General features: G+C 39.7%; 1 protein-coding gene across 7 annotated transcripts in view; it reads left to right on the top strand.

Annotated features, from left to right (window-relative positions):
• Positions 1-25,073, top strand: part of PTPN4 (protein tyrosine phosphatase non-receptor type 4) — a 178,315-nt gene that overhangs the window by 145,033 nt on the left and 8,209 nt on the right. For all 7 annotated transcript variants that reach the window (XM_019932320.3, XM_019932319.3, XM_019932323.3 and 4 more), the window contains 9 exons: positions 4,739-4,898; positions 8,226-8,309; positions 8,402-8,458; positions 14,032-14,188; positions 17,330-17,496; positions 18,315-18,405; positions 18,490-18,551; positions 20,918-21,064; positions 22,558-22,686. In XM_019932320.3, coding sequence (XP_019787879.1) covers positions 4,739-4,898; positions 8,226-8,309; positions 8,402-8,458; positions 14,032-14,188; positions 17,330-17,496; positions 18,315-18,405; positions 18,490-18,551; positions 20,918-21,064; positions 22,558-22,686 — 1,054 coding nt within the window. The remainder of the gene's footprint in view (positions 1-4,738; positions 4,899-8,225; positions 8,310-8,401; positions 8,459-14,031; positions 14,189-17,329; positions 17,497-18,314; positions 18,406-18,489; positions 18,552-20,917; positions 21,065-22,557; positions 22,687-25,073) is intronic.

The following is a 25,073-nucleotide window of genomic DNA, read 5'->3' as shown; positions in this document are numbered from 1 at the left end:
ATTACCGTGGCTAGGACTTCCAAAACTATGTTGAATAACAGTGGTGAGAGTGGACACCCTTGTCTTGTTCCTGATCTTAGAGGAAATGCTTTCAGTTTTTCACCATTGAGAATGATGTTTGCTGTGGGTTTGTCGTATACGGCCTTTATTATGTTGAGGTAGGTTTCCTCTGTGCCCACTTTCTGGAGAGTTTTTATCGTAAATGGGTATTGAATGTTGTCAGAAGCTTTTTCTGCATCTATTGAGATGATCATATGGTTTTTCTTCTTCAGTTTGTTAATATGGTGTATCACATTGATTGTTTTGCGTATATTGAAGAATCCTTGCATTCCTGGAATAAACCCCACTTGATCATGGTGTATGATGCTTTTAATGTGTTGTTGGATTCTGTTTGCTAGTACTTTGTTGAGGATTTTTGCATCTATATTCATCAGTGATATTGGTCCGTAATTTTCTTTTTTGGTAGTATCTTTGTCTGATTTTGGTATCAGTGTGATGGGTGGCCTCATAGAATGAGTTTGGGAGTGTTCGTTCCTCTGCAGTTTTTTGGAGGCGTTTGAGAAGGATGGGTGTTAGCTCTTCTCTAAATGTTTGATAGAATTCACCTGTGAAGCCATCTGATCCTGGACTTCTATTTCTTGGAAGATTTTTAATCACAGTTTCAATTTCATTACTTGTGATTGGTCTGTTCATATTTTCTATTTCTTCCTGGTTCTGTCTTGGAAGGTTATACCTTTCTAAGATTTTGTCCACTTCTTCCAGGTGTCCATTTTTTTGGCATAGAGTTGCTTGTAGTAGTCTCTTAGGATGCTTTGTATTTCTGCAGTGTCTGTTGTAGCTTCTCCTTTTTCATTTCTAATTTTATTGATTTGAGTCCTCTCCCTCTTTTTCTTGATGAGTTTGGCTAATGGTTTATCAATTTTGTTTATCTTCTCAAAGAGCCAGCTTTTAGTTTTATTGATCTTTGGTATTGTTTTCTTTGTTTCTGTTTCATTTATTTCTGCTCTGATCTTTATGATTTTTTTCCTTCTGCTAACTCTGGGTTTTATTTGTCCTTCTTTCTCTAGTTCCTTTAGGTGTAAGGTCAGATTGTTTATTTGAGATTCTTCTCATTTCTTGAGGTAAGGTAATTGTATTGCTATCAACTTCCCTCCTAGAACTGCTTTTGCTGCACCCCATAGCTTTTGGATCGTCATGTTTTCATTGCCATTTGTCTCTAGGTATTTTTTGATTTCTTCAGTGTTTAGCCTCCATGTGTGTTTTTTACTTTTTTTCCCCCTGTAATTCATTTCTAGTCTCATAGCGTTGTGGGCAGAAAAGATGCTTGATATGATTTCAGTTTTCTTAAATGTACTGAGGCTTGATTTGTGACCCAAGATGTGATCTATCTTTGAGAATGTTCCGTGTGCACTTGAGAAGAAAGTGTAATCTGCTCTTTTTGGATGGAATGTCCTATCAATTAAATCTATCTGGTCTGTTGTGTCATTTAAAGCTTGTGTTTCCTTATTAATTTTTTGTTTGGATGATCTGTCCATTGGTGTAAGTGAGGTGTTAACGTCCCCCACTATTATTGTGTTACTGTCGATTTCCTCTTTTATAGCTGTTAGCAGTTGCCTTATGTATTGAGGTGCTCCTGTGTTGGGTGCATATATATTTATAATTGTTATATCTTTTTCTTGGATTGATTCCTTGATCATTAGCAGTGTTCTTCCTTGTCTCTGGTAACATTCTTTATTTTAAAGTCTATTTTATCTGATATGAGTATTGGTACTCCAGCTTCCTTTTGATTTCCATTTGCCTGGAATATCTTTTTCCATCCCCTCACTTTCAGTCTTTATGTGTCCCTAGGTCTGAAGTGCGTCTCTTGTAGACAGCATATACATTGGTCTTGTTTTTGTATCCATTCAGTGAGCCTGTGTCTTTTGGTTGAGCATTTAATCCATTCATGTTTAAGGTAATTATCGATATGTATGTTCCTATTCCCATTTTCTTAGTTGTTTTGGGTTTGTTTTTCTAGGTCCTTTTCTTCTCTTGTGTTTCCCACTTAGAGGAGTTCCTTTAGCATTTGTTGTAGAGCTGGTTAGATGGTGCTGAATTCTCTTAGCATTTGCTTGTCTGTAAAGCTTTAGATTTCTCTCCGTCTAATCTGAATGAGATCCTTGCCGGGTAGAGTAATCTTGGTTGTAGCTTCTTCCCTTTCATCACTTTAAATATGTCATGCCACTCCATTCTAGCTTGTAGAGTTTCTGCTGCGAAATCAGCTGTTAACCTTATGGGAGTTCCCTTGTATGTTACTTTTCGTTTTTCCCTTGCTGCTTTCAATAATTTTTCTTTGTCTTTAATTTTTGCCAATTTGATTACTGTGTGTCTCGGCGTGTTTCTCCTTGGGTTTATCCTGCCTGGGACTCTCTGCGCTTCCTGGACTTGCGTGGCTATTTCCTTTCCCATTTTAGGCAAATTTTTGACTATAATCTCTTCACATATTTTCTCGGGTCCTTTCTCTCTCTGTTCTCCTTCTGGGACCCCTGTAATGCTAGTGTTGTTGCGTTTAATGTTGTCCCAGAGGTCTCTTAGGCTGTCTTCATTTCTTTTCATTGTTTTTTCTTTATTCTGTTCTGCAGCAGTGAATTCCACCATTCTGTCTTCCAGGTCACCTATCTGTTCTTCTGCCTTAGTTATTCTGCTACTGATTCCTTCTAGTGTATTTTTCTTTTCAGTTATTGTATTGTTCACCTCTGTTTGTTTGTTCTTTAATTCTTCTAGGTCTGTGCTAAACATGTCTTGCATCTTCTCGATCTTTGCCTCCATTCTTTTTCTAAGGTCCTGGATCATCTTCACTCTCGTTATTCTGAATTCTTTTTCTGGAAGGTTGCCCATCTCCATTTCATTTAGTTGTTTTTCTGGGGTTTTATCTTGTTCCTTCATCTGGTACATAGCCCTCTGCCTTTTCATCTTGTCTTTCTTTCTGTGAATGTGGTTTTTGTTCCACAGGCTGCAGAACTGTCGTTCTCCTTGCTTCTGCTGTCTGCCCTCTGGTGGATGAGGCTGTCTAAGAGGTTTGTGCAAGTTTCCTGATGGGAGGGACTGGTGGTGGGTAGAGCTGGCTGTTGCTCTGGTGGGCAGAGCTCAGTAAAACTTTAATCCACTTGTCTGCTGGTGGGTGGGGCTGGCTTCCCTCCCTGTTGGTTGTTTGGCCTGAGACAGCCCAACACTGGAGCCTACCTGGCTCTTTGGTGGGGCTAAGGGCAGACTCTGGGAGGGCTGACACCAAGGAGTACTTCTCAGAACTTCTGCTGTCAGTGTCCTTGTGCTCACGGTGAGACACAGCCAGCCCCCGCATCTGCAGGAGGCCCTCCAGCACTAGCAGGTAGGTCTGGTTCAGTCTCCTATGGGGTCACTACTCCTTCCCCTGGGTCCCAATGTGCACACTACTTTGTGTGTGCCCTCTAAGAGTGGAGTCTCTGTTTCCCCAGTCCTGTCGAAGTCCTGCAGTCAAATCCCACTTGCCTTCAAAGTCTGATTCTGTAGGAATTCCTCCTCCCGTTGCTGGACCCCCAGGTTGGGAAGCCTGACTTGGGGCTCAGAGCCTTCACTCCAGGAGGTGGACTTCTGTGGAATAAGTGTTCTCCAGTTTGTGAGTCACCCACCCAGCGGTTATGGGATTTGACTTTATTGTGATTGCGCCCCTCCTACCGTCGCATTGTGGCTTCTCCTTTGTCTTTGGATGTGGGGTATCTTTTTTGGTGAGCTTCAGTGTCTTCCTGTCGATGATTGTTCAGCAGTTAGGCGTGGTTCCGGTGCTCTTGCAAGAGGGAGTGAGGGTGCTTGTGCTAAGCATCTACCTTGAAGTTGCCCTGTCAGGCCCAGCTGGTCAGATCTGCTCCCGCTGCTATGGCCTGAGGTTATGCTCTCTAGTGTCTGTTGGTTTTTAGCCCCTTCACCTGAAATCAGGTTTTCCGACATACGTACTCATCCAGTGTTGTCTCCTCAGTGAGCTCAGCACTCTTCCTCGCTGTGTTCATCACTTCTGTGAATTGTGTTTTACCTGTAAATAAAACAGGCAACCCCTTGAGTTCTCTGGATGGTACCGGCTGTTTTGTCTTTGGAGCAGCTCGGCCCTCAGCTCTGATTTCTCCCTGCCTGCCCACATGACTGCTGAAAACCTTAGAAAGGGGTTTTTATGGTAGATTAATAAATATCTTCATAGAGATACCCTTAAAGTGTATTTTATTATATGTGAATTGTTTACAGATTTGATAAAGTAGGAAATGAGATTTGTTACTTTAAACTACAAAGTTAAGGAAGATTTCATTAAACAGTGGCACTTGCAAATAAACATGACATTTAAAGCTTGTCTCCTATTAGACATCGTAATAAAATAATAATTCTAGGCTGGGAGGAATTGGAAGATTGGGATTGACATATACACTACTGATACTATGTATAAAATAGATAACTAATGAGAACCTACTGTATAGCACAGGGATCTCTACTCAGTGCTCTGTAGCGAACTAAATGGGAAGGAGATCCGTAAAAGAGGGGATATATGTATACGTGTAGCTGATTCATTTTACAGTAGAAACTAACACAAACTAACATAACGTTGTAAAGCAACTATACTCCAATAAAAATTAATTAAAAAAATAAAATTCTACCATTACTTTAAAAAAATAAATAAAATAATAATTCTGTAAGACAACTTCCAAAATATTTATTTTTTCTCTTTTTTTCTATCTAGATCACAAGAGACCCCTGGAGATGGGCAGCCTCCAGCTTTACCACCCAAACAATCAAAGAAAAACAGTTGGAACCAAATTCATTTTTCACATTCTCAACAAGATCTGGAAAACCATATTAATGAAACATTTGATGTTCCATCTTCCCCTGAAAAAGCTACTGTAAGTAGTTTCTTCAAATATTCTCACATTTCTTTGAAAATGTTTCATTGTAAATGAAATATTTTTTGTAACATAGCCTGTTTTATCTGTAAATTATATTATAGTACTTTCTCTTTTCCATCATGTGTTTGCTCATGAATTGTGCCACCATATAGCCCAATTGTGGAATTTCCTTTTATCATATTTATAAAACGTTCATTGCTCTAGAAGTTAATTTTTGACAAATTTGTTGATTTCTGTCTTGCAAAACACACATTTCCAGAACAAATGCTAATAATCCATTAAATACCATTAATTTTATTACATAATTGACTGGGTCCCGAGACTTTATCATTTATCATTTTCATCAACCTTTTGAAATTGAGTACAGGTCTCCAGAATATATAATTACCCTGTTCTTCAAGATATATTCGTGAGTTGCTTTGGTACTTTGTACCAAACAAAATGGTAAATTCTTAGAATCCCCTGATTGATGAATTTTCATTGCTTTTTCAAGTAGATGAACCAAAGGTGAGATTGTTAATAAATTTTAAGGATACACTGTGTTCATGAAGATGTATAATGACAGACAGAAATATGAGTGTATTTCAGGAAACTTCAAGGGACATCAAGGAATAAAATAAGATGCAGGTAGAGGAAGTCCCACAGCAGGTGCTGGCAGTGCCAGAAGTCTCTGCTGGCCATTGCACTCTTCCCCCCTTGTTTTTCGCCCATAGCCCTCCCACGTTTTCTAAAATTGAAAAATAAGAGGCAGCCACTCTATTCTCCCACACTTATGGCCCCACAGACGCATCAAAAAGAGATCAAAATCCTTACCCAAAATGAATGACAACTCGGGTGCTACCTGCGTGGTGATTCTTACGCATCATTCATTCATCGGTTCATAGTTACTGAGGTCTTTTTGTGTGCCAGGCACTTAAGGAGGTAGTGGGAGTATGCAGACAAATCAGATGTGGTCCCTGCTATTAAATAATTCATAGTCTAGTTTGTTTTTTCCTTCATGCAAAAATGACTTATTGAGTACCTATTGTTATAGGCTCTGGGAGTACAATAGAGTAAAATAAAAAATTAGAAACTCTGCCTGCAAGGAACTTGTATTCTGGGGATAAGGGTGAGACAAACAGTAAACAAAATATGTAATTTAAATATATAGCGTATTAGATGGTATAAATGCTAGAGAGACAAAGCAGAAAAGGGCTAGGGAATTTCCAGAGTGGAGTGTTCCAGTTCTAGATAGGGTGAGCCAGAGATGAGTTTGGTGATAAGCCACATGGATACCTGGCGTGAGAGCAGGTAAGCCGAGGGAGTAGCAGGTGCCAAGGCAGGGGTATGGCTGTGTGGTCAGGGGACACCAAGGGGGTCAGCGAGGACAGAGCAGGACGGGGACAGCAGAAGGCCAGATCCTAAAAGCCTGGTCTTGTAAATGTTTCATTCTTCAACCCTGAGTGAGATTGGAAGCAAACGGACATACCTAAGGAGAGAAGTAATGTGATGTCACTTAAGTTTTAACGGTTTCACTGTGGCTCGTATGTTGGCAGTGGACCGCAAGCAGGGTAGCAGCAGAGAAGCTGGCTGTGAGGTGTTGCAGGGCCCCAAGAAGCAGCCGTGATTGGAGAAGGTGGTGCCAGTGGAAGGGATGAGACACAGCTGTGTTCTGGGTGGAGTTTTAGAGTAGAGCTGACCTACTCTGCTGATGAGTTGGCTGTGGGAGACTAGAGAGAGGGGAATAACAGCAGGGATAACAACAGCAAGGTTTTGGGCCTGAATAAATAGGAGGATGAAGTTACCATTTGCTGATGTGGGAAGGCTACAGGTAGAACAGGGGTGGGTGGAATGTCGGGAGCTCAGCTGGGACACGTTGATATGTCTAGTAAGAGTCCGTTTGGATTCTGGAGTTGAAGGGAGAGGTCGAAGCTGAAGGTATAATGTTGAGAGTCGATGGCATGTAGACAGTATTTAAAACCATGAGACAGGAAGTGCAGTGTGTACAGATAACAGAATAAGAGGTTCTAGAAATGGAGCCTTAGTCCTCCAAACTGTAAACATGAGGGAGTTGAAAGGAACCAGCAAAGGAAACTGAAAAGATGCAGACCAAAAGGTAGGAAAAAAACTAGTCAACTGGCTGATGAGAAGGCAGCCACAGAGAGAGTAACCAGCTGTGTCAGGTGCTACTGGTGAGTCGAGGAAGGTGGGGACTGAGAACTGAACAAGCTCTTTAATTAGAAGTGACTATGGGAATTCATAAGTGTATAAAAATGACTAATTCAGCTGTGGCGCTGAGGGAAGACTTCCTAGAAATGGTCACATCTTCGACCTGTGTCTCAAAGGCTAAACAAGAATTAGCCAGCTACTTACCCCCAAAGAGCAGGCGTACGACACGTTAAGTGAAAGAAGCCTGTAACAAATGACGTATGTTGTATAATTTCATATATGTGAAATGCCCAGGATAGTCAAGTATATAGGGAGGAAGTAGATGAAGGGTTGAATAGGACTTGGGGATGGGGGTGACCGCTCATGGACACAGGGTTTCTTTGGGGGATGAAGAAAAGGTTGTAAAATCAAAGAGTAGCATTTTAACAGGTCATTGACATGCCTGTCAACTTTTTCCTCTGTGATTTCATCTGCTACTTCAAACCAGAGAATTGCAATCTCTGAATTCATCTTAGTTTCCACCAAATCAAATGCTGCCTCCAAAAAAAAAAAATAGTCGTGATGTTCGTACAACTCTGTGACTATGGTAGAAATGACTGAATTATACACTTTGAATGGGTGAAGTATAGTATGTGAATTGTATCTCAGTAAAGCTGTTTTTAAAAAGCAGGGGGAGGGCTATCCTGGTGGCGCAGTGGTTGAGAGTCCGCCTGCCGATGCAGGGTACACGGGTTCGTGCCCCGGTCTGGGAGGATCCCACATACTGCGGAGCGGCTGGGCCCGTGAGCCATGGCCGCTGGGCCTGCGTGTCCGGAGCCTGTGCTTCGCAGCGGGAGAGGCCACAACAGTGAGAGGCCCGCGTACCGAAAAAAAAAAAAAAAAAAAAAAGCAGGGGGAGTAACATGAATTCATGCAATACTTATGAGTATTTTCTCCGTGCAGAGCTTTGAGGCAGGTTCTAGAGACACTGAAATTAATTAGTCAGGTAATTAATAAAGCCCCTGTTGCTCTTGGCACTTACAGTCTAGCATGCAGGTAAGGCACGAGAGAGACTTAAATTATGATTCTTTATATACTTTAGATAATATCAATATACAGGAAGCATGCTTCGTGTATATCTGAAGGATAGGCTATAAATGAAGAGCGTGACAAGTTATTTATTTTTGTCTTTTAAAGCCTAATGGTGGTATTCCACATGATAATCTTGTCCTAATCAGAATGAAACCTGATGAAAATGGAAGGTTTGGATTCAATGTAAAGGTAACTTAGAATTTATATTGTACTCAATTTTTAAATTAAGGTGTTTCTGTGTTGGCAATACTGACTGATACTCGATTTGCACTGTTTTGAAGGGAGGATGTGACCAGAAGATGCCTGTGATCGTGTCCCGAGTTGCGCCAGGAACACCTGTGAGTCACAGCAGCCTTCCCAGTGAATCCTAGCTTCGAGAATACATGCGTATTTTTATTAGTATAAATAAAGGAGTAAAATGAATCATTTAATTTGTCAAGTAGCACATGATGTTGGCTGAATCTCTTTAATTGCTGGGAAGTTAATTTTTATTTATTCCCTATCTGTAACAGTTTTTAAAATCCTTGTTTTTACAAAGAAGCTAGATTCTATGAAAATAACCCCTTTAAACAGCAAAATGTAGACAGAGGTATAGTTTTTGTTTGTTTGCTTTTTTTGTTGGCTTCTGTTTTCATTTAGAATTGTTTAACCTACGTTCTATTTGTCTACTTTCTGTTTAAAATATGTATTTTAAGTTCTTTATTATGAACATTCTAAGCAAAAGTAGAGAAAAGACTGCATGAACCCATGAGGATGAACCCCCTGTGCCCCATCCTTCAGGTTCAGCACCCATGAACTTTCTGCTCATAAGGACAATTCTTGATAAATTGTGGGTACATCATCTTTATTGATCCTGTGTATAGCAAATATTGCTTTCAGATCCCCATTTCTGTTGTTGTCTCCTCTGTTTAACTGCATTTCTCTTACCTAAATGGTCTCTAAGGGCTTGGAGCCAGCACCCATTGTCATTCAACCATCTCTGTGTCCCGGGAGAGGCAGGAACCTGCAGCCTGAGGGAAGAGGCTAGTTATGGGGTCTGGTGCTTTGCAGCAACCTCACAGTTGATTTGAAGATCGCAGTCAAGATTGATCAAGGATATCATGTTACATGGTTTTAGTTCTGTTTTTTAAGGACTTTGTTGGTTGCAAATAACAAGGAACGCATGGAATACCCCTGGCTTAACCATAAATACAGAATTTATCGTATAGCTGTAGAGGTGTGTCACAAAACCCAAGGACAGGAATGCACTCAGACTTCTAGAAAGAACTTGAAAAATCATCAGGACTCTATTTTTCATCTCTGTTTCTTTTTATGTGACTGTTCCATTCTTCTCTCGCAGTGCAAACCAGTTTGTACACTGAATTAGCTTCATTTCTCAAGCTACTCCAAATAAAATACATTCTAAATGAGAAGTGTACTTAGTAGCAGCTTCCAGCCAAGCCCTGTAATATTAGCACCGCAGACACACTCTACCTGCAGGAATGGTTGTGACTCCAAAATCTGTACTAAATAGAAATTGTGTAGCTACCACCATTCTGCCCCTCAGTCCACGTGGGGTGATGTGACCACTAGCAACTTCGGGATTTGTGCGTTACCAGCTCAGCAACAGACTCATTAGCTCCCTCAATCCAACTTACAGACTCCTAGGAAGCAAACCCTTCATAGATCCAGCTTGGACCAGATGTCCTCTTTTAAACAAATCCCTTGTGATCAGAGGTGACAAGACAGGGATATGATGTATAAAATGACTACTGAACCTACTACACATGTGAAAGATGGGGGAAATAGTCCAAAATTATTTGTTCAGTGTGTATTGGGAAGTGTGTGTGTGTTTGGGAGTGCAGATGAGGAGATGAACGATTGCTAAGTTCTCATCTAGCAAGTAGAAAGTTAGATAACGTCTGAAATAAAAAATAAAATTGGAACGTTATTTAGAGATACCGAGGTAAATACAAAAGATGTAGCTAAAATGTTGAAAGAAGATGCCTCAAAAGAGGGGAAGATAGGGGAGAACATAAGAAATGGTTTCTTATCATAATAATCTTAGAGACCTAGTCAGCTCTGTAAACTGTGTGGTGTATCGCTTTCCCAAAAACAAAAATTTTAAGTAAAACTTATTTTTAATTAAATATGTCTTTTACCTGACGATTCCACTTTTAGGAATTACCTCTAATGAAACAGTTGGAACAAAGGATACACAAGGACGTTCATTGTAGTATTGTTTGTGAAACTTAAAAATTGGAGGGAAAATCAAAATGTACATCATTAGAATTGATTAAATAAGTTATGCATTGCTTTGCAGCTCTTAAAATGATAGATGATGTAGCATATATAAGTATGGAAATATTTTCATAAGATAGTATTATGAAAAGTGCATATTTGACAATGGAATACTACTCAGCCATAAAAAAGAATGAAATAATGCCGTTTGCAGCAACATGGATGGACCTAGAGATTATCATACTAAGTGAAGTAAGTCAGACAGAGAAAGACAAATACCATACGATACGACTTCTATGTGGAACCTAAAAAAAATGCAAATGAATTCATTTACAAAACAGAAACAGACTCCCAGACATAGAAAACAAACTTATGGGAATTCCCTGGCAATCCAGTGGTTAGGACTCCACGCTTCCACTGCCAAGGGCACGGGTTCTATCCCTGGACAGGGAACTAAGATCCCGTAAGCCACGCGGTGCAGCCATAAAAAAGAAAGAAAGAAAACAAACTTATGGCTACCAAAGGGGAAAGGGGCAGGGAGGGATAAGTTAGGAGTATGGGATTAACAGATACACACTATGATAAAGAACAAAGACCTACTGTATAGCACAGGGAACTATATTCAATATCTTATAATAATCTGTAATGGAAAAAATCTGAAAATATATGTATATATTTGTAACTGAATCACTTTCCTGTATACCTGAAACTAAATTAACTATACTCAATTTAAAAATGCATATTATACTTTCGTATGTTTGTTTTATCCATTTTTAAAAATATGAGTTATGTAAATATATTTTAAAAATCTGGAAACATGATAAAAAATGTTAGCAGTATTTAATCTGGGTAGTGGAATTACTGTTATTACTTGCTTCCATCTTCCCTTTTTTTTTTTTTTTTTTTGCTGCATTGGGTCTTTGTTGCTGTGCCTGGGCTTTCTCTAGGCGTGGCGAGCGGGGGCTACTCTTCGTTGCAGTGCGCGGGCTTCTCACTGCAGTGGCTTCTCTTGTTGCGGAGCGCAGGCTCTAGGTGCGCGGGTTTCAGTAGTTGCAGCACGTGGGCTCAGTAGTTGCAGCATACGGGCTCAGTAGTTGTGGTGCACGAGCTGTTGCTCTGCGGCATGTGGGATCTTCCTGGCCCAGGGCTCGAACCTGTGTCCCCTGCATTGGCAGGCGGATTCTTAACCACTGTGCCACCAGGGATGTCCGTGTCCTTTTTTTAAATTGTCTGAAATCATGACAATGAACATGTATTGCTCTTATAATTAGAAAAAACCAATAAACCTTTTTCTACTTGTATGCCAATTGTAATAGTCATAAAAGAAATATTGATTTTTCTGAACAGTGAATATGGATAGTTTTCAATTAAGTCAAGGGTGTTCTTGAACATTCTATAGAGAGGTTCATTTCCAAACAAAATTTTATGACTATAAATTTTCTTTTTATGCTATACAGATTACTATATTGGTAATTTTTCCTTTCTGCTACATAGAACTATGTTTCATAAATAGTGACTGAATTTAGAACAAATTAAATAAATAGAAATGTGTCATTTTTATATTATTTTATTAATTTAAAGACTATTACAGTTTTCCAGTTAGAAACCTCATTTTAGGTGATTGAGGGGAAAGGACAGTGTTTCAAATATTTTAGTGTCATTTTTTATATTGGAAACCTTCTAAAATGGGTAATTTCCAAAATCATGTTTTTCTTCCTACCTGATCATATTTGAGCCAATAGCTCTTGCCCCAGCAAAATTCATTTTATCTAGACTTGCCAGATCCGAATGAAATACAAATAAAAATCTGCCCTGATAAAAGGCAGATTAAGTATGAGAGTGTTACTTCAGTTATAATGGGTAACCACTGTGCTATAACATTCAAAGATTTTTGTTTTAACCACTACAAGAAGTAGAGAAAGAAGCAACTAGAGAGAATGGTCCAAACCTTAAATTTGAATTTTCCAGATTTTAATGCTTTGCATTGAAATATCTCATTTTAAAAATTTCACAACGATGAATAGTTAGGACAGATACATGTTCCTTTCTCAGAGTTTCAGGTGTTTAAGATCACACATGTCATAAGCGGAAAGGAAGAACTTGGCTCCTAGACCAGTGCTCTTTCCACTAGTGACAGTACCTTACTGGACTTTGTTAACTTTGTTTTACAGTGAGTTTAGTTGTGCTTCCATCTTTCAAGCCTTTGCCACGGCCCTTTCTGAAAGGTCCAGCCCTATCATTTCCTTCGCGGTCTGAGCTATCATCCTGCAAACTTGACTCCCATGAGTTCTCATTCCTGTGTCCCTGGAGCAGGCTGTCCATATTTCTGTTGATCTCTTTTACCTTATTTACTTGTTTGTTTTCTCAATAAAATACAGGCAGCCCTCACGTGCACAGTTGTGCAGGGCTGTAAAGATAACCGTGCAGTCTGAAACCATACAAAGTGCTCTTGACAGTCAGTGGGGAAAATTATGTTTGTTTCCATGGCCTTTAAATTTGTCATCGAAACTTTAAAATTTCTGATGCTTTCTCTTGTAAGTATATAGGGAAATGAAAAAATAGTAAAACTCATGCTGATTTAGTATCCTGTAATTCCAAACATTAGAAACATTGAGAATTAAAGTGTTTTATTTCATTGTGAAAACTTACCACAGGGAATTTGTGAACAGTGCTTGTCTCCTTGTCATATAGGTTAAATTACAGAGTGAGCATTTTTTCTTAACCTTGGCAAGTGGTCATAATCCTTTCTAAGTCTGAATCCACTTCCACTTGTCCTTTGCACTTTCAGTGATGTGAAATATCTCCCAGGAGTGCCCGTATTGAGAAGTTTTTCGCCAGCATCACTTCCTCAGACATCTTCATCCTTCTTGTTGCAGCCACTTTCATCATTTATGTTGATAAATTCACCTTCTCTAAATTCCTTCCCCTCCGTATCTGGGGTCTCTCAAACAGCAGAAGTGTCAATATTTCCATAGTCAGCTATTTCTTCTATAACTCAGTTTATGTTCAATTTGAATTTCACTTCCAGCACCGTCCCTTTTTGTTTCTTTGCTATACTTTTAACTTTTTGGCTAGCTCGCTCTTTAAATTATCCATTTTTACGTGGGTTTATCACTGGGAGACAGAGACAAGTACCCGCTTTGCTGTCTCTACATGAACTGAATAACCAATGCCCAACGCCAAGTCACCAGTAGCCTTTGAAAGAAGGGATGTGATTGCTCACTGATCATGGTGCATATTTATGATTTACATAGTGATTTTTGGACTGACATGGGCTAGCGGCGAATTTTGTACTTTATGCAGTTATTCATAATTAATTGATCACAGTTACTGAAGTTTGAACCATGTTAGGAGACGGGTGTTATTTAACTCAGCTGTGGTGACTGAAATTTGTATGTATCTGGACAGTGCAAAGTGAGGGCTGTCTTGGTCTGTGCACCTTGAGAATGTTAGTCTTCTCTGTATATCTAGGTATATAATAGGGCATTAGGGGAAAAGGTATTAATGAAGAAGGAAAAAAGGAGTGTCTGTGGGAAAGTGAGATTCCTACTTCTGCTTTCTTAATGGATGAGCGAAGAAGACTTCTACATGTGGTTTTAGTTCTGCTGCAGCGTCTATAAACGTAAGTTCCTGTGCCTTACTTCCAGAAAGCCGGGTGCAAATCGGAGACCTTATTCTCATCCCATTACAGGCCGACCTGTGTGTCCCCCGACTGAACGAAGGGGACCAAGTGGTGCTGATCAACGGTCGGGACGTTGCGGGGCACACCCACGACCAGGTGGTCCTGCTCATCAGAGCGAGCTGCGAGACGCATCCTGGGGAGCTCGTCCTTCTAGTTCGACCCAATGGTGAGTGCTCTGGGTCGCACTGGATGTTCTTATAATTCCTTCATGTTTATGCCTAGACACAGCGGCCGGAGCGGGCTTCTTAAAACACAGGTCACGTCATGTCAGTCTCTTGCTCAAGGCACAGCGGCTTCCGTTCACATGTGGAGTAAAATGCAGATTCTTGGCCACCTTGCCCACCCCCGGCCTTGCTCCCTCTCCAGTCATCTGTGCTGGCCTTCCCGATGGCCCTTCTGCCCGAGGCACTCCTCCCGATGTGCGTGGAACGTATACCCTCACTTCGCTCGGGTCTCTGCTCAGATGTCAGCCTCGGCAAGTTCTGTCCTGACCGCCGTGGCTGAGATTGCCTCCCTTGCCCCCAGGTGCTTGAGGAGTCCTGGGTCCTTCCTCAGGTATACTTGCTGTTCCACGTGCAGAAAGCCCTGCAACAAGCTGGAGTTCGGTTTCTACGACAATCTCACGAATATGCTGCCACATGGAGTGCTCAGGGGCTCCTGAAGCCATCCATTGCCCTTTTGGACAGTGTTCCTAATTCTCTCACTTTGTGCAGAATAAATGTGGTGCGGAGTAAGCTCAGCCTCAGCAGTGTCCCGAGAAGGGTTTTCACAGAAACTGTGCCTTCCCTCCAGGCTCGCGGTCCCAGGCCCTCAGCCTGTGCTCATCATAATGGCACTGCTGTGGGTCCCACAGCGCTCACCAGTCCCCTCTGAGAAGCATTCGTAAATGCCATACCTCCTCCTGACAGGAGACACGCTCCTCTAGTTTTGTTCCCAACAGTTATGTTAATCACAGTTTTAGCCACAAGAGTGACTATTGGTTAGGGCCACATCACCAGTTACATACCATAGGGAAGTAGAATGTGATTAGAACTCTACCGATTCTCCCCATGTACCCATTTTGCCTCTTGGGTACAAACAGACATTTTCATTTTACCTTCTCTGCAGGCAGACCTTGGAGATATTGCAGGTTCGGTTCCAGCCTACCGCAATAAAGAAAATACTGCAATAAAGAAAACACCGCAGTAAAGCGAGTCACATGACTTCTTTGGTTTCCCAGTTCATATAAAAGTTACGTTTACACTATACTGTAGTCTGTTAAGTGTGCAATAAATCACATTGTCTAAAAAAACCAATATCCATACCTTAATTTAAAAATACTTTATTGCTAAGAATTGTTAACCATCATCGGAGCCTTCAGGGAGTCATAATCTTTTTTGCAATAGTAAGTCAAAGATCATTGATCACAGAGCACTATAACAGATACAATAATAATGAAAAAGTTTGAGATCGCGGGAATTACAAAAGTATGACACAGAGACACGAAGTAAGCAAATGCTGTTGGAAAAATAGCACCAGTAGACTTGTTCAACACAGGTTGCCATAAACCTTCAATCTGTTTAAAAAAAAAAAAAAATACCATAGTTAGATATCCGAGAAACACAATAAAACGAGTTTTGCCTGTACTTTGTGTTTTTCTGCGTTCATGGTTTAGAATTGGCTTCCTAGGAAAATTCAGAGGACTTCAACAGAACATTCTATTTTGACTTTTCAAGGAACTCATTTATTTAGATCTGTTATTTAGGTGATTCATTTTTAGGCATTTTCCGTCACATAAAACAACTTAAACGTCATACTAAGAATCATCTCTCAATTTGTTTTTTTCTGTTTTCTCTTGATAACAGATCCTAAAGAACTTAATAATAATATTAGCTAATAGTTTTTAAATGCTTTCCATAGACCTGGGCTCTTTTATATATTCTCATTTAACCTTTACAGCCATCCAATGATAAATTATCCCCATTTTATAGCCGAGGACATTTAGGCATCAAGACATTTCAGTTATCTGCTCACAAATTCGTGACTAGTACAGAAGCAGAATATGAAGAAAAGTCTATATAATGGAAGAGGCATGGCCTTTTTGCAATTCCAAATCACTCCATTTATACTTTAAATTAGGAGAGGAACCCACCTAGGGCCTACATTTTTTGGCAACGATCTTTCTAATATTGCTTTATTATCAAACAAAACCTAGACCAGGATTCATTTTCAGTGTGGGTTTGTCATGTCTATTTTTTAAAAAATACTGTATAATCAAAATTTTAAATTATGTTTGCCAAAACGTAGCTTGTTTTTCCTGGTGTTTTCCCCTTTAAATCTTATTTCTTCTTAGACAAATTGCATTTCCATCTTTTTGTCTTTACATTCTTCATTTCAGAAATCTCTTCTTCTCAAAAGTACATATGTATTTGAGCAGGAACAATACTTCTTAAACAAGGCCAGAAGCTTGACTCCATCCTTAAGGGGCTCTTTTCTGCTTCAGCTTTGCCTTTTCCCATGGGGGTCAGGATTTTGTGGGACCAAGGTCACAGCGTCTGTGACCTCCCCGTCCTTTTAGACCACCTTTTTCAACCCTCAGTTCTCTGACCAAATAACTCTGAGCCCATTCCTGGGCCTCTGTGGCCATTTTTCCCAGATCCGTTCTCCCAAGGGTTGATCACATGATATAGGCCAACAGGGTAGCGCAGAGGAAGCAATTTCCAAAGGGGTGTAGAATGGGCTTCCGTGTGGGCTGTGAGGTTCAGGGTGTGCTTATAGGCCCCCACGTTGAAGAGTGGAGCTGAGGGTGGCCTAAGGGTCACAGTCTAGGGGTGGCTCCCCTCACTGCCACAACCATGCATTCTGGCCTAGAATTCTCCTTTGAAATCTGACCTCTTAAGTTGTTTGGTAGATACATCAAGGAATGAGAATAGAAAGTATTTTGTTTAGTATTCTGTTCCGCTTATGTGTAGCTTTTCACGTCTAGACCTATGGTGTGTATAGGCCTCTATTGCTGCTCTTGTCCCAGGTCCACAAATTAAAGATCCGGTCAGAGCTGCTTCTTGGCCTTCCTCTTTTTCCTACTGTCTCTTCAAGTTACAGACGTTTTCAGTAATATGGCCAAGAACCTTCTTTTCCCCAGAGGTACTTCTTCTACTCCACAGCCACTCTCAACCCATACACAGTGGCCCCAGACTCAGATCTGATGAGTTAGGAATAAATGAATATTTTTCCTGACACAAAATTAAATAATATCTGGTAGATTCCTTTTGCCAACTCATTAAGGTTTCCATGAGGCTTTTTTTTGATTTGGGTTTTGGTTTTGTAGCTGTGTATGATGTAGTGGAAGAAAAGCTAGAGAATGAGCCGGACTTCCAGTACATTCCTGAGAAAGCCCCGCTAGATAGCATCCATCAGGATGGCCATTCCCTGCGAGAGTCGATGGTCCAGCTGGCTGCGGGGCTCATCACTGGGACAGTGCTGACACAGTTTGATGTAAGTAACGTTGTGTGGGAAAGGTGTTTGCCTGTATTTTCACGGCTTCTTAACTGCCTAATCTACTGTCAGTTAAAATTTATAAACTAAAATGTTATTCTGAAAAATACTTGATATAAAAAGAATTCTAAAATGCAACGTTTTAAGAAGTTGCTTCCAAAATACTAGCTATGGTTTCATTAATAGATATCTGTTTAAAACGGAGGGATAAGGAGATTTTATAGGTATGTCATCAAGCTACATTTTCTCTGTAATTAGATAGCTGTTTTAATGAAAGGTTGCAGATAGACTATTATAGATGTAAAAATACTGAGTTAAAGGAAAATAATTTTTGTACCTTGTACATAAAAATATGTACCTACCTCATATTTAATGCTTCTCTAATTTTTGTCAGGGTAGTTAGCTATCATTAATATTTGTTGCTCTGAAGTGTATGTTGAGGGTAGGTGACTATAAAATATTTAGGGCACGTCAATTTTTCTTTTAAATATCTCTAAAGTAAATGAAAGCTAGGTGTTTCCTACAGATGTGCTATTTAAAACTTCAGGTACTTTTGCTGTAAGGAAAATTGTTTTTACTTGTTTTACTATTTTTCAAAATATATATAGTTCATGTCAGAGATTTTGCAAAATTCAGCTTTGCAAATCTGGTTCAATACCTTACTAAACCTAAGGTACATCATTGTATAGATGTGGTATTCCAAGGAAAAATACCTGTTTCTTGATAGCATAGAAGTCTGGAAAACAAAAACAAAACAAACTCTTGATGGCTTTCTGGACACGTTCTTTTTTTTTTTTTTTTTTTTTTTTTTTTTTTAGCAACTATATCGGAAAAAACCTGGAATGACAATGTCTTGTGCCAAATTACCTCAGAACATTTCCAAAAATAGATACAGAGATATTTCGCCTTGTGAGTATCTACCCTCTCTGTATGTTATGTTTAATCCTCTTAACATAACTTTATTAAAACATTCTTTCTTTTAAATTTTTTCAGATGATGCTACACGGGTCATTTTAAAGGGTAAAGAAGACTATATCAATGCGAATTATATAAATGTAAGTTTTTTTTAAATTATGCCTTTGTCATTTGGAATAAGAGGGACCACTCTAAACTTCGAGATTTATTCCAGAATCCATGATAATGACAATCAGCTCTTCTAGTATGTACCTCTGATAAGGACTTTTTTTTTAAGCAAAACTATTATACTGTTATAACACTTAGAAAAATAACAGAAACAAAGAAAAATAACAGAAACAAACACTTAAATGAATAATATGCTCAACTTAATTTACATAAAGAAAAGTACATGTCAAAACTGCAAGGAATTACTACCATTTTTCACCTATTAGATTGAAATATCAAAAAGTTTGATAATACCCTATACACGTCTACAGCCTTTACCTGAAACCTTGGGGTCAAATATGCTTTGGGATTCAGAATTCGGAGGATTTTTGAAAGGTGATTCGGTGCATATACTGTAATAAGTAATGTCCCCAGCAGGCTATGGGACGTTACCCTATAATCAATATGTTGATATTCAACAGCAAACAAACTATGGATATTCCCACGAAATAGGACTGATAGACTATAAACAGGTTCAGGTCGGATACCGTTACGAAATAAGTCAAGGTTAGGTTAGGTATACCAAAAAAAAAGAGAGAGAGACAAACTTACGCTTCAGAACATTGCGAGTTTCAGAATGTGGAGAAAGGATTGTGGATTATTAAGGAGTTTACTGAGGAACAAGCTTTCCTCATACATTCTTGGTGGAAGTATAAATAGGGACGACCTCTTTGGAGAGCCATTTGGAGCCGTCTGTTAAAATTTTAAATGCAGAGCTTCCCTGGTGGTGCAGTGGTTAAGAATCTGCCTGCCAAGGCAGGGAACACGGGTTCGAGCCCTGGTCTGGGAAGATCCCACATGCTGCGGAACAACTAAGCCCGTGCGCCACAACTACTGAGCCTGTGCTCTAGAGCCAGTGTGCCACAACTACTGAGCCTGTGCTCTAGGGCCCGTGCTCCGCAACAAGAGAAGCCACTGCAATGAGAAGCCCGCGCACTGCAACAAAGAGTAGCTCCCGCTTGCCGTGACTAAAGAAAGCCCGTGTGCAGCAACAAAGACCCAATGCAGCCAAAAATAAAATTAATTAATTAACTTAAAAATATTTTTAAACGCACATGCACTTTGATCCAGCGTTCTCATTTCTTCCTGTTGCCTATACAAATATATTTCTTCCTGTGTGCAAAAATGTTAGGTCTACAAATTATTCAATGTAGCCTTGGTTATGATAGCAGATAAATTGGCCACAACTTAAATGTTATATGAATTTACGGTACGTTTATACAGTAGAGCCATTACACAGTATGAAATTTTATGTACTAATCTGACATGATTTTAAAGGTAAAGTAGAAAAAAGGGAAACAAGATGCAGAACAACATTATATGCTACCATTTATATTTTACAGCAAAAAAGGAAAGTAGTTTTACGTGTACATTTGTGTGTCGTGTGTAGTATATCTTCAAAAGGACATGATAGGAGCTAGGAAAAAGGATTGCCCTCCTGAGTGTAAACTGGAGGCTGGGATGGGAAGGAGACATCTTTCCTCACCCTTTGGTATCCTTCCAGTTGCCATGTACACGTCACCTTTTCTTTTTTTTAATTCAGTCTTAAAAATATAATAAGATGATGGTTCATCTTCCCCAAATACTTACAGTCTTACTTTCTGAAAATAATGAACTTAAAATATTTTTCCAATCTTTTCATGCTACATCTATTATATATATAATTATGTGCATATTACATAATATTTATACGTCACATTATACATATATACACATATATAATATGAAAAATCTCAACTAAAGCCAATGGCAGAATTTTTGCTTCTCACAAAATTTACTAATAAGCTGGTTAGAGACAGTTTTTTTTCTTTTCCATTATAATTTATTACAAGATATCGAATATAGTTCTCTGTGCTATACAGTGGGTCCTTGGTTTTTTATGTATTTTATATAGTGTGTATATGTTGATCCCAAACTCCTAATTTATCCCCTGCCTTTTCCCTTTGGTAACCATAAGTTTGTTTTCTATGTACAGGCAAACATTTTTTATTTCTATATCAATTCTCTGCCTCTGAAACAGGATTCTCTGTAAAGCTGCGCTTAAAAAAACCATAAGAGCGCTTTGGAAAATATTTAAATTCCTGTTTCCACTGATTGAAAGATAAATATGTATAACTACTGCACATTGCCCAGAAATTTCTGCTGCAAATAAAATAAATTGTGGATAAAGATTTGTTTTACTCACTTCGCAATTTATTGAGATTAGTTGTATTCAGTTATCATTCAGTAGATGATTTTCGTGTGTTTGATCCTAGTAAAAAGTAATAATGCAAACGATTTTGTTTTTGTGTCCTTTTAGATGGAAATTCCTTCCTCTAGAATAATAAATCAGTACATCGCTTGCCAAGGGCCGTTGCCACACACCTGTACAGACTTCTGGCAGATGGCATGGGAACAAGGCTGCTCCACGGTTGTGATGCTGACCACACAGGCCGAGCATGGCAGAGTAAGTCACGCTGCCCAAAGCTTTTCTAGGCTGCATCGCGTGCACAGTCAAGAGAGCCACGTCGTGTGGTCTCTTCTGTCACCTCTAAACGTCCTTTCTTACGGGGTCGTGATTAAAATCATCATGGATAAGCGCCTAACCGTGACTGACACATAATAAGTGTGTTATAATAAATGTGATATAAGTGTTAGCCATTATTATTTAAATGGACTAATATATACTTGATAAGGGATTTGTATCTAGAATATATAAAGAATTCATACAACTTAACCGTAAAATAACAAATACCCCATTTAAAAATGGCCAAAGGATCTGAATAGATGATTCTGCAAAGAAGATATTCAGATGGCCAACAAGGTCACGAGAAGATGCCCAGCATCATTAGTCATCAGGGAAGTGCGAATCGAAGCCACCATGCGTTACTACGTCCTATCTAGTAGGGTGGCCAAAGTAAAGGTGACAGAAAATCCCCTGTGTTGGTGATGATGTGGCGGCAGTGGAACCTCCTGTACCGCTGGTGGGTTTGTGAAATGGTGCAGCTGCCTTGGAAGACAGCCCGGCAGCTCTTGAAGAGGCTAAACGTAGAGGGACTGTAACTCAGCAGTGTCACTCCTAGGAATACCCGAGAGAATTAAGTCCACGTCCACACAAAAACTGGTGCACAAATGTTCACAGCTGCATTATTTTTAATAGCCCCAAAGTGGGAGAAAACCCAGATGTACCAGATAAAATGTGGTATATTCATACAGTTGAATATTCTTTGGCAATAAAAAGTTATGAAAACATAATACATGCTGCAACATGGATGAACCTAGAAAACACTGTGCAAAGTGGACAAAGCAGTCACCAAAGACCGCGTATCTTGTGCTTCTATTATATGTGATGTCCAAAGTAGGCCATAGGGGACAGAAAGTAGATTAGTGGTCACCCAGGCCTGGCCTAGAGGGAGGAGAGGGGGCCAGAGGGACACACAGGGATTACTAAGGGCTGTGGATCTTCCTTTGGGGGTGACGAAAATGTTCTAAAAGTGATTGTGGTAATGGTTACACAGCTCTGTGAGTATACTAAGAACAATTGAATAGTGTATGTTAAATGGGTAAATTGAATGGTATGTGAATTGTATGTCATGAAGCCTTTTTTTAAAAAAATCTTAATTATGAAAATACATGGATTGCATTTGGCATTTTAGTTGAAGATTCTTTCTCATTGTTAACTTAAATCTAAATTAGTGTAATGGTAAAACAATGGGTGGAAGCTTGTTGTAAACAGGATATTCGCAGTCTCAAAATATATCCAAACAGACTATTATTGCAGAGAGAAAAAGTGGCAAAGAAAAAAATGATACTAGTTGGTAGATCTAGGTGAAGGGTATATGAGAGTTCATTAAATTATTCTTGTCACTTTTCTGTAAGTTTGAAAGTTCTTAAAAATTAAAACATTTTAAAAATTGGAGAACCTGAATTATGTATATTTCTAAAATCTATTGATACCAGGTTAAGTGTCACCAGTATTGGCCGGAACCCACAGGAAGTTCATCCTATGGGTGCTACCAAGTCACCTGCCACTCAGAAGAAGGAAACACTGCATATGTCTTCAGGAAGATGACACTGTTTAACCAGGAGGTACGAAGGCAGGGGGTCTGTTGGTTAGAGCTGTTTTGTTTAAGGTAGAGGCTTTGACAGATGAAAATGTTTTTAGTCTGAGTCCTAGTTACTAAGAAATATTAAAAAATTGCTGAACTATTTGCTTCATTGGGATACTTCGGAATCTTATGAAATGTATTCTCCTACTATAACATTTCCAATTTCTGTAAGTAAATACGAATGATCGGTGAAAAAATAGTCTAGTAAATAATACTTATTACTATTAACATTGTACTCTTCCTATTCATAAAAATTATGCCAGGGGTGTTGGCTATAGATTGTTTCCTCCACGTATTATCAGTAAGGTACTGGAGTCCATCTGTAGAAATGGAAAGAACAATTGAAAGCTATCAAGTTATCCCCCCCCCCCTTTTTTTTTTTTTTTTTTGCAGTACGCGGGCCTCTCACTGTTGTGGCCTCTCCCGTTGCGGAGCACAGGCTCCGGACGCGCAGGCTCAGTGGCCATGGCTCACGGGCCCAGCCGCTCCACGGCATGTGGGATCTTCCCGGACCGGGGCACGAACCCGTGTCCCCTGCATCGGCAGGCGGACTCTCAACCACTGCGCCACCAGGGAAGCCCCCTATTCCCCTTTTTTAAGAGTGGAAGAGAGCAGTTTCACAGTCTTCTCAGTATTAAGGAGGAAAAGATCGTAGGTAGGCAGGACCTTCTGACCTCAGACAGATTATAGCTTTCAAATTGTTAGTTTTTCTTACTGCTGCCTGGGTCAGTCCACGTGGCTTCCAGATCAAAGCCAGAGTGGAAACCGACGAGGAAACGCCGGCTCAGTAACCCAGCTGGGAGATGTGTGGAGGGCAGCACGTGCCTGTCCTGTTGGGCTGCCAGAGCCTGGACCAGGCACCTGGGGCAGAGGGGCGGTAGGGGCTTTGGGGGCTGAAGGCAGAAAGAAGTGATGCTAGAGAAGAGCAGACAGCACAGCATCAACGGCCAAGCCTTTGGAGACGAGACCACGTCTCCCCTGGTCCCACACGCAGGCTGCCGCCACCGCACCCTTCCCCGAGGGTGATTACGGGAGTCCAGTGAGACTCTGGGCCTTACTGACCAGAAAGGGAAGGAGCGCCATGTTGTGCTGAAGGAACCTGGCCCTGGATAAAGCTAAAGTTACAAGAAAGTAAAGTTTTCAAAATCTTACGGGCTAGAGATAGGAGAATGAATTTGGGGTTTGGGCGTGGATACTGTATAGCTTGTGGTTGTATGACAAGGCAAGCCAATAAGCTGGTTCTTCACTTTCCTAAATAGACATGACAGATGAGCTTGTAGAGGGTTGCATCAGGTGACATGTGTATCCCGTCGTTCGCCACCGGCAGATTATCCATGGCAGTTGTATATATTTTAGCGGCTTTTCTTTGCAACGCTGAGTACCTCAGAACTATGCTAAGACACAAATTAGTTTCTAACGTTGGAGCCAATTATAATTGGGAAAATTAACTTGCTACCATCAGTACATACATACATGGGTAGATAGATGAATAGACAGATAAATGCTACCCCAAAACTTAATAAAATATGATTTTACCTTACCCATTCTTGTAGATTATTGGTACCGTTAAGTTCTTTTGTTAACAATCATAGTCAAAGGTAATCTGTGCTAGATACCTTCAATTCATCTGAAAAATTAGTTATCAAATTAAACTGAGGTCTCTTTGGGAATTCTTCTCTCTTGATTACCTTACTTTCACGTTCTTTTCTGGAAGCTCCATCTAATGTAAATGATAGTAACCAGATTTCATAGTGTTGAATGACTATAGCTACCAAGTATTGAGCATATGAGTCCAAACAGCTGTGACTGGGTGCTTTGCAGGTCCTCTCACTGAATCCTTTTAACGTAAGACTATCCCTCTGAGGTGTAGGTGTCATTTCATTTTTCATTTGGAGAAAGTAAGGCTCTGAATTAGCATCCTTACTGGCAAAGTTGACATTTGAGCCAAGATGTATAAATTCAGTACCTTACTTTCTTCATTATACCAACTTTTGGCTCCCCAAAAAGAATTAAGTCCTGATTGATTTTGTGTTTTTATGCTCTCCAGTGTTTAACCTACATTTATTTTGAGATTTTATTTTTCCTGATCTCCATAATTTCACTTGCACTTATCAATAAGTATTAGCCCAACTTTGTTCATTAAAAAAAAGATTTTTTTTTTTAACCTTACTTTTTGCTCACCTAACAATTCTTTAGTTTTCTTTTAAACATTTCTCTGGGATCTTAATCTGTTTTTGCCTGTTTACTTGATTATCATCCTAAAAATACTCTACAAATACAGAAATTGAGTTGTAAGAAGAGTAATAATCCAAGTGACTGATACTTAAATGTGTACAGCTGTTTCTGTAAAATGGTTTCTTTCCTTTT

Source organism: Tursiops truncatus, chromosome 7 (assembly GCF_011762595.2).
Source record: "Tursiops truncatus isolate mTurTru1 chromosome 7, mTurTru1.mat.Y, whole genome shotgun sequence".
Classification (NCBI taxonomy): Eukaryota; Metazoa; Chordata; class Mammalia; order Artiodactyla; family Delphinidae; genus Tursiops; species Tursiops truncatus.
This window is presented reverse-complemented; position numbering and strand designations above follow the sequence as displayed.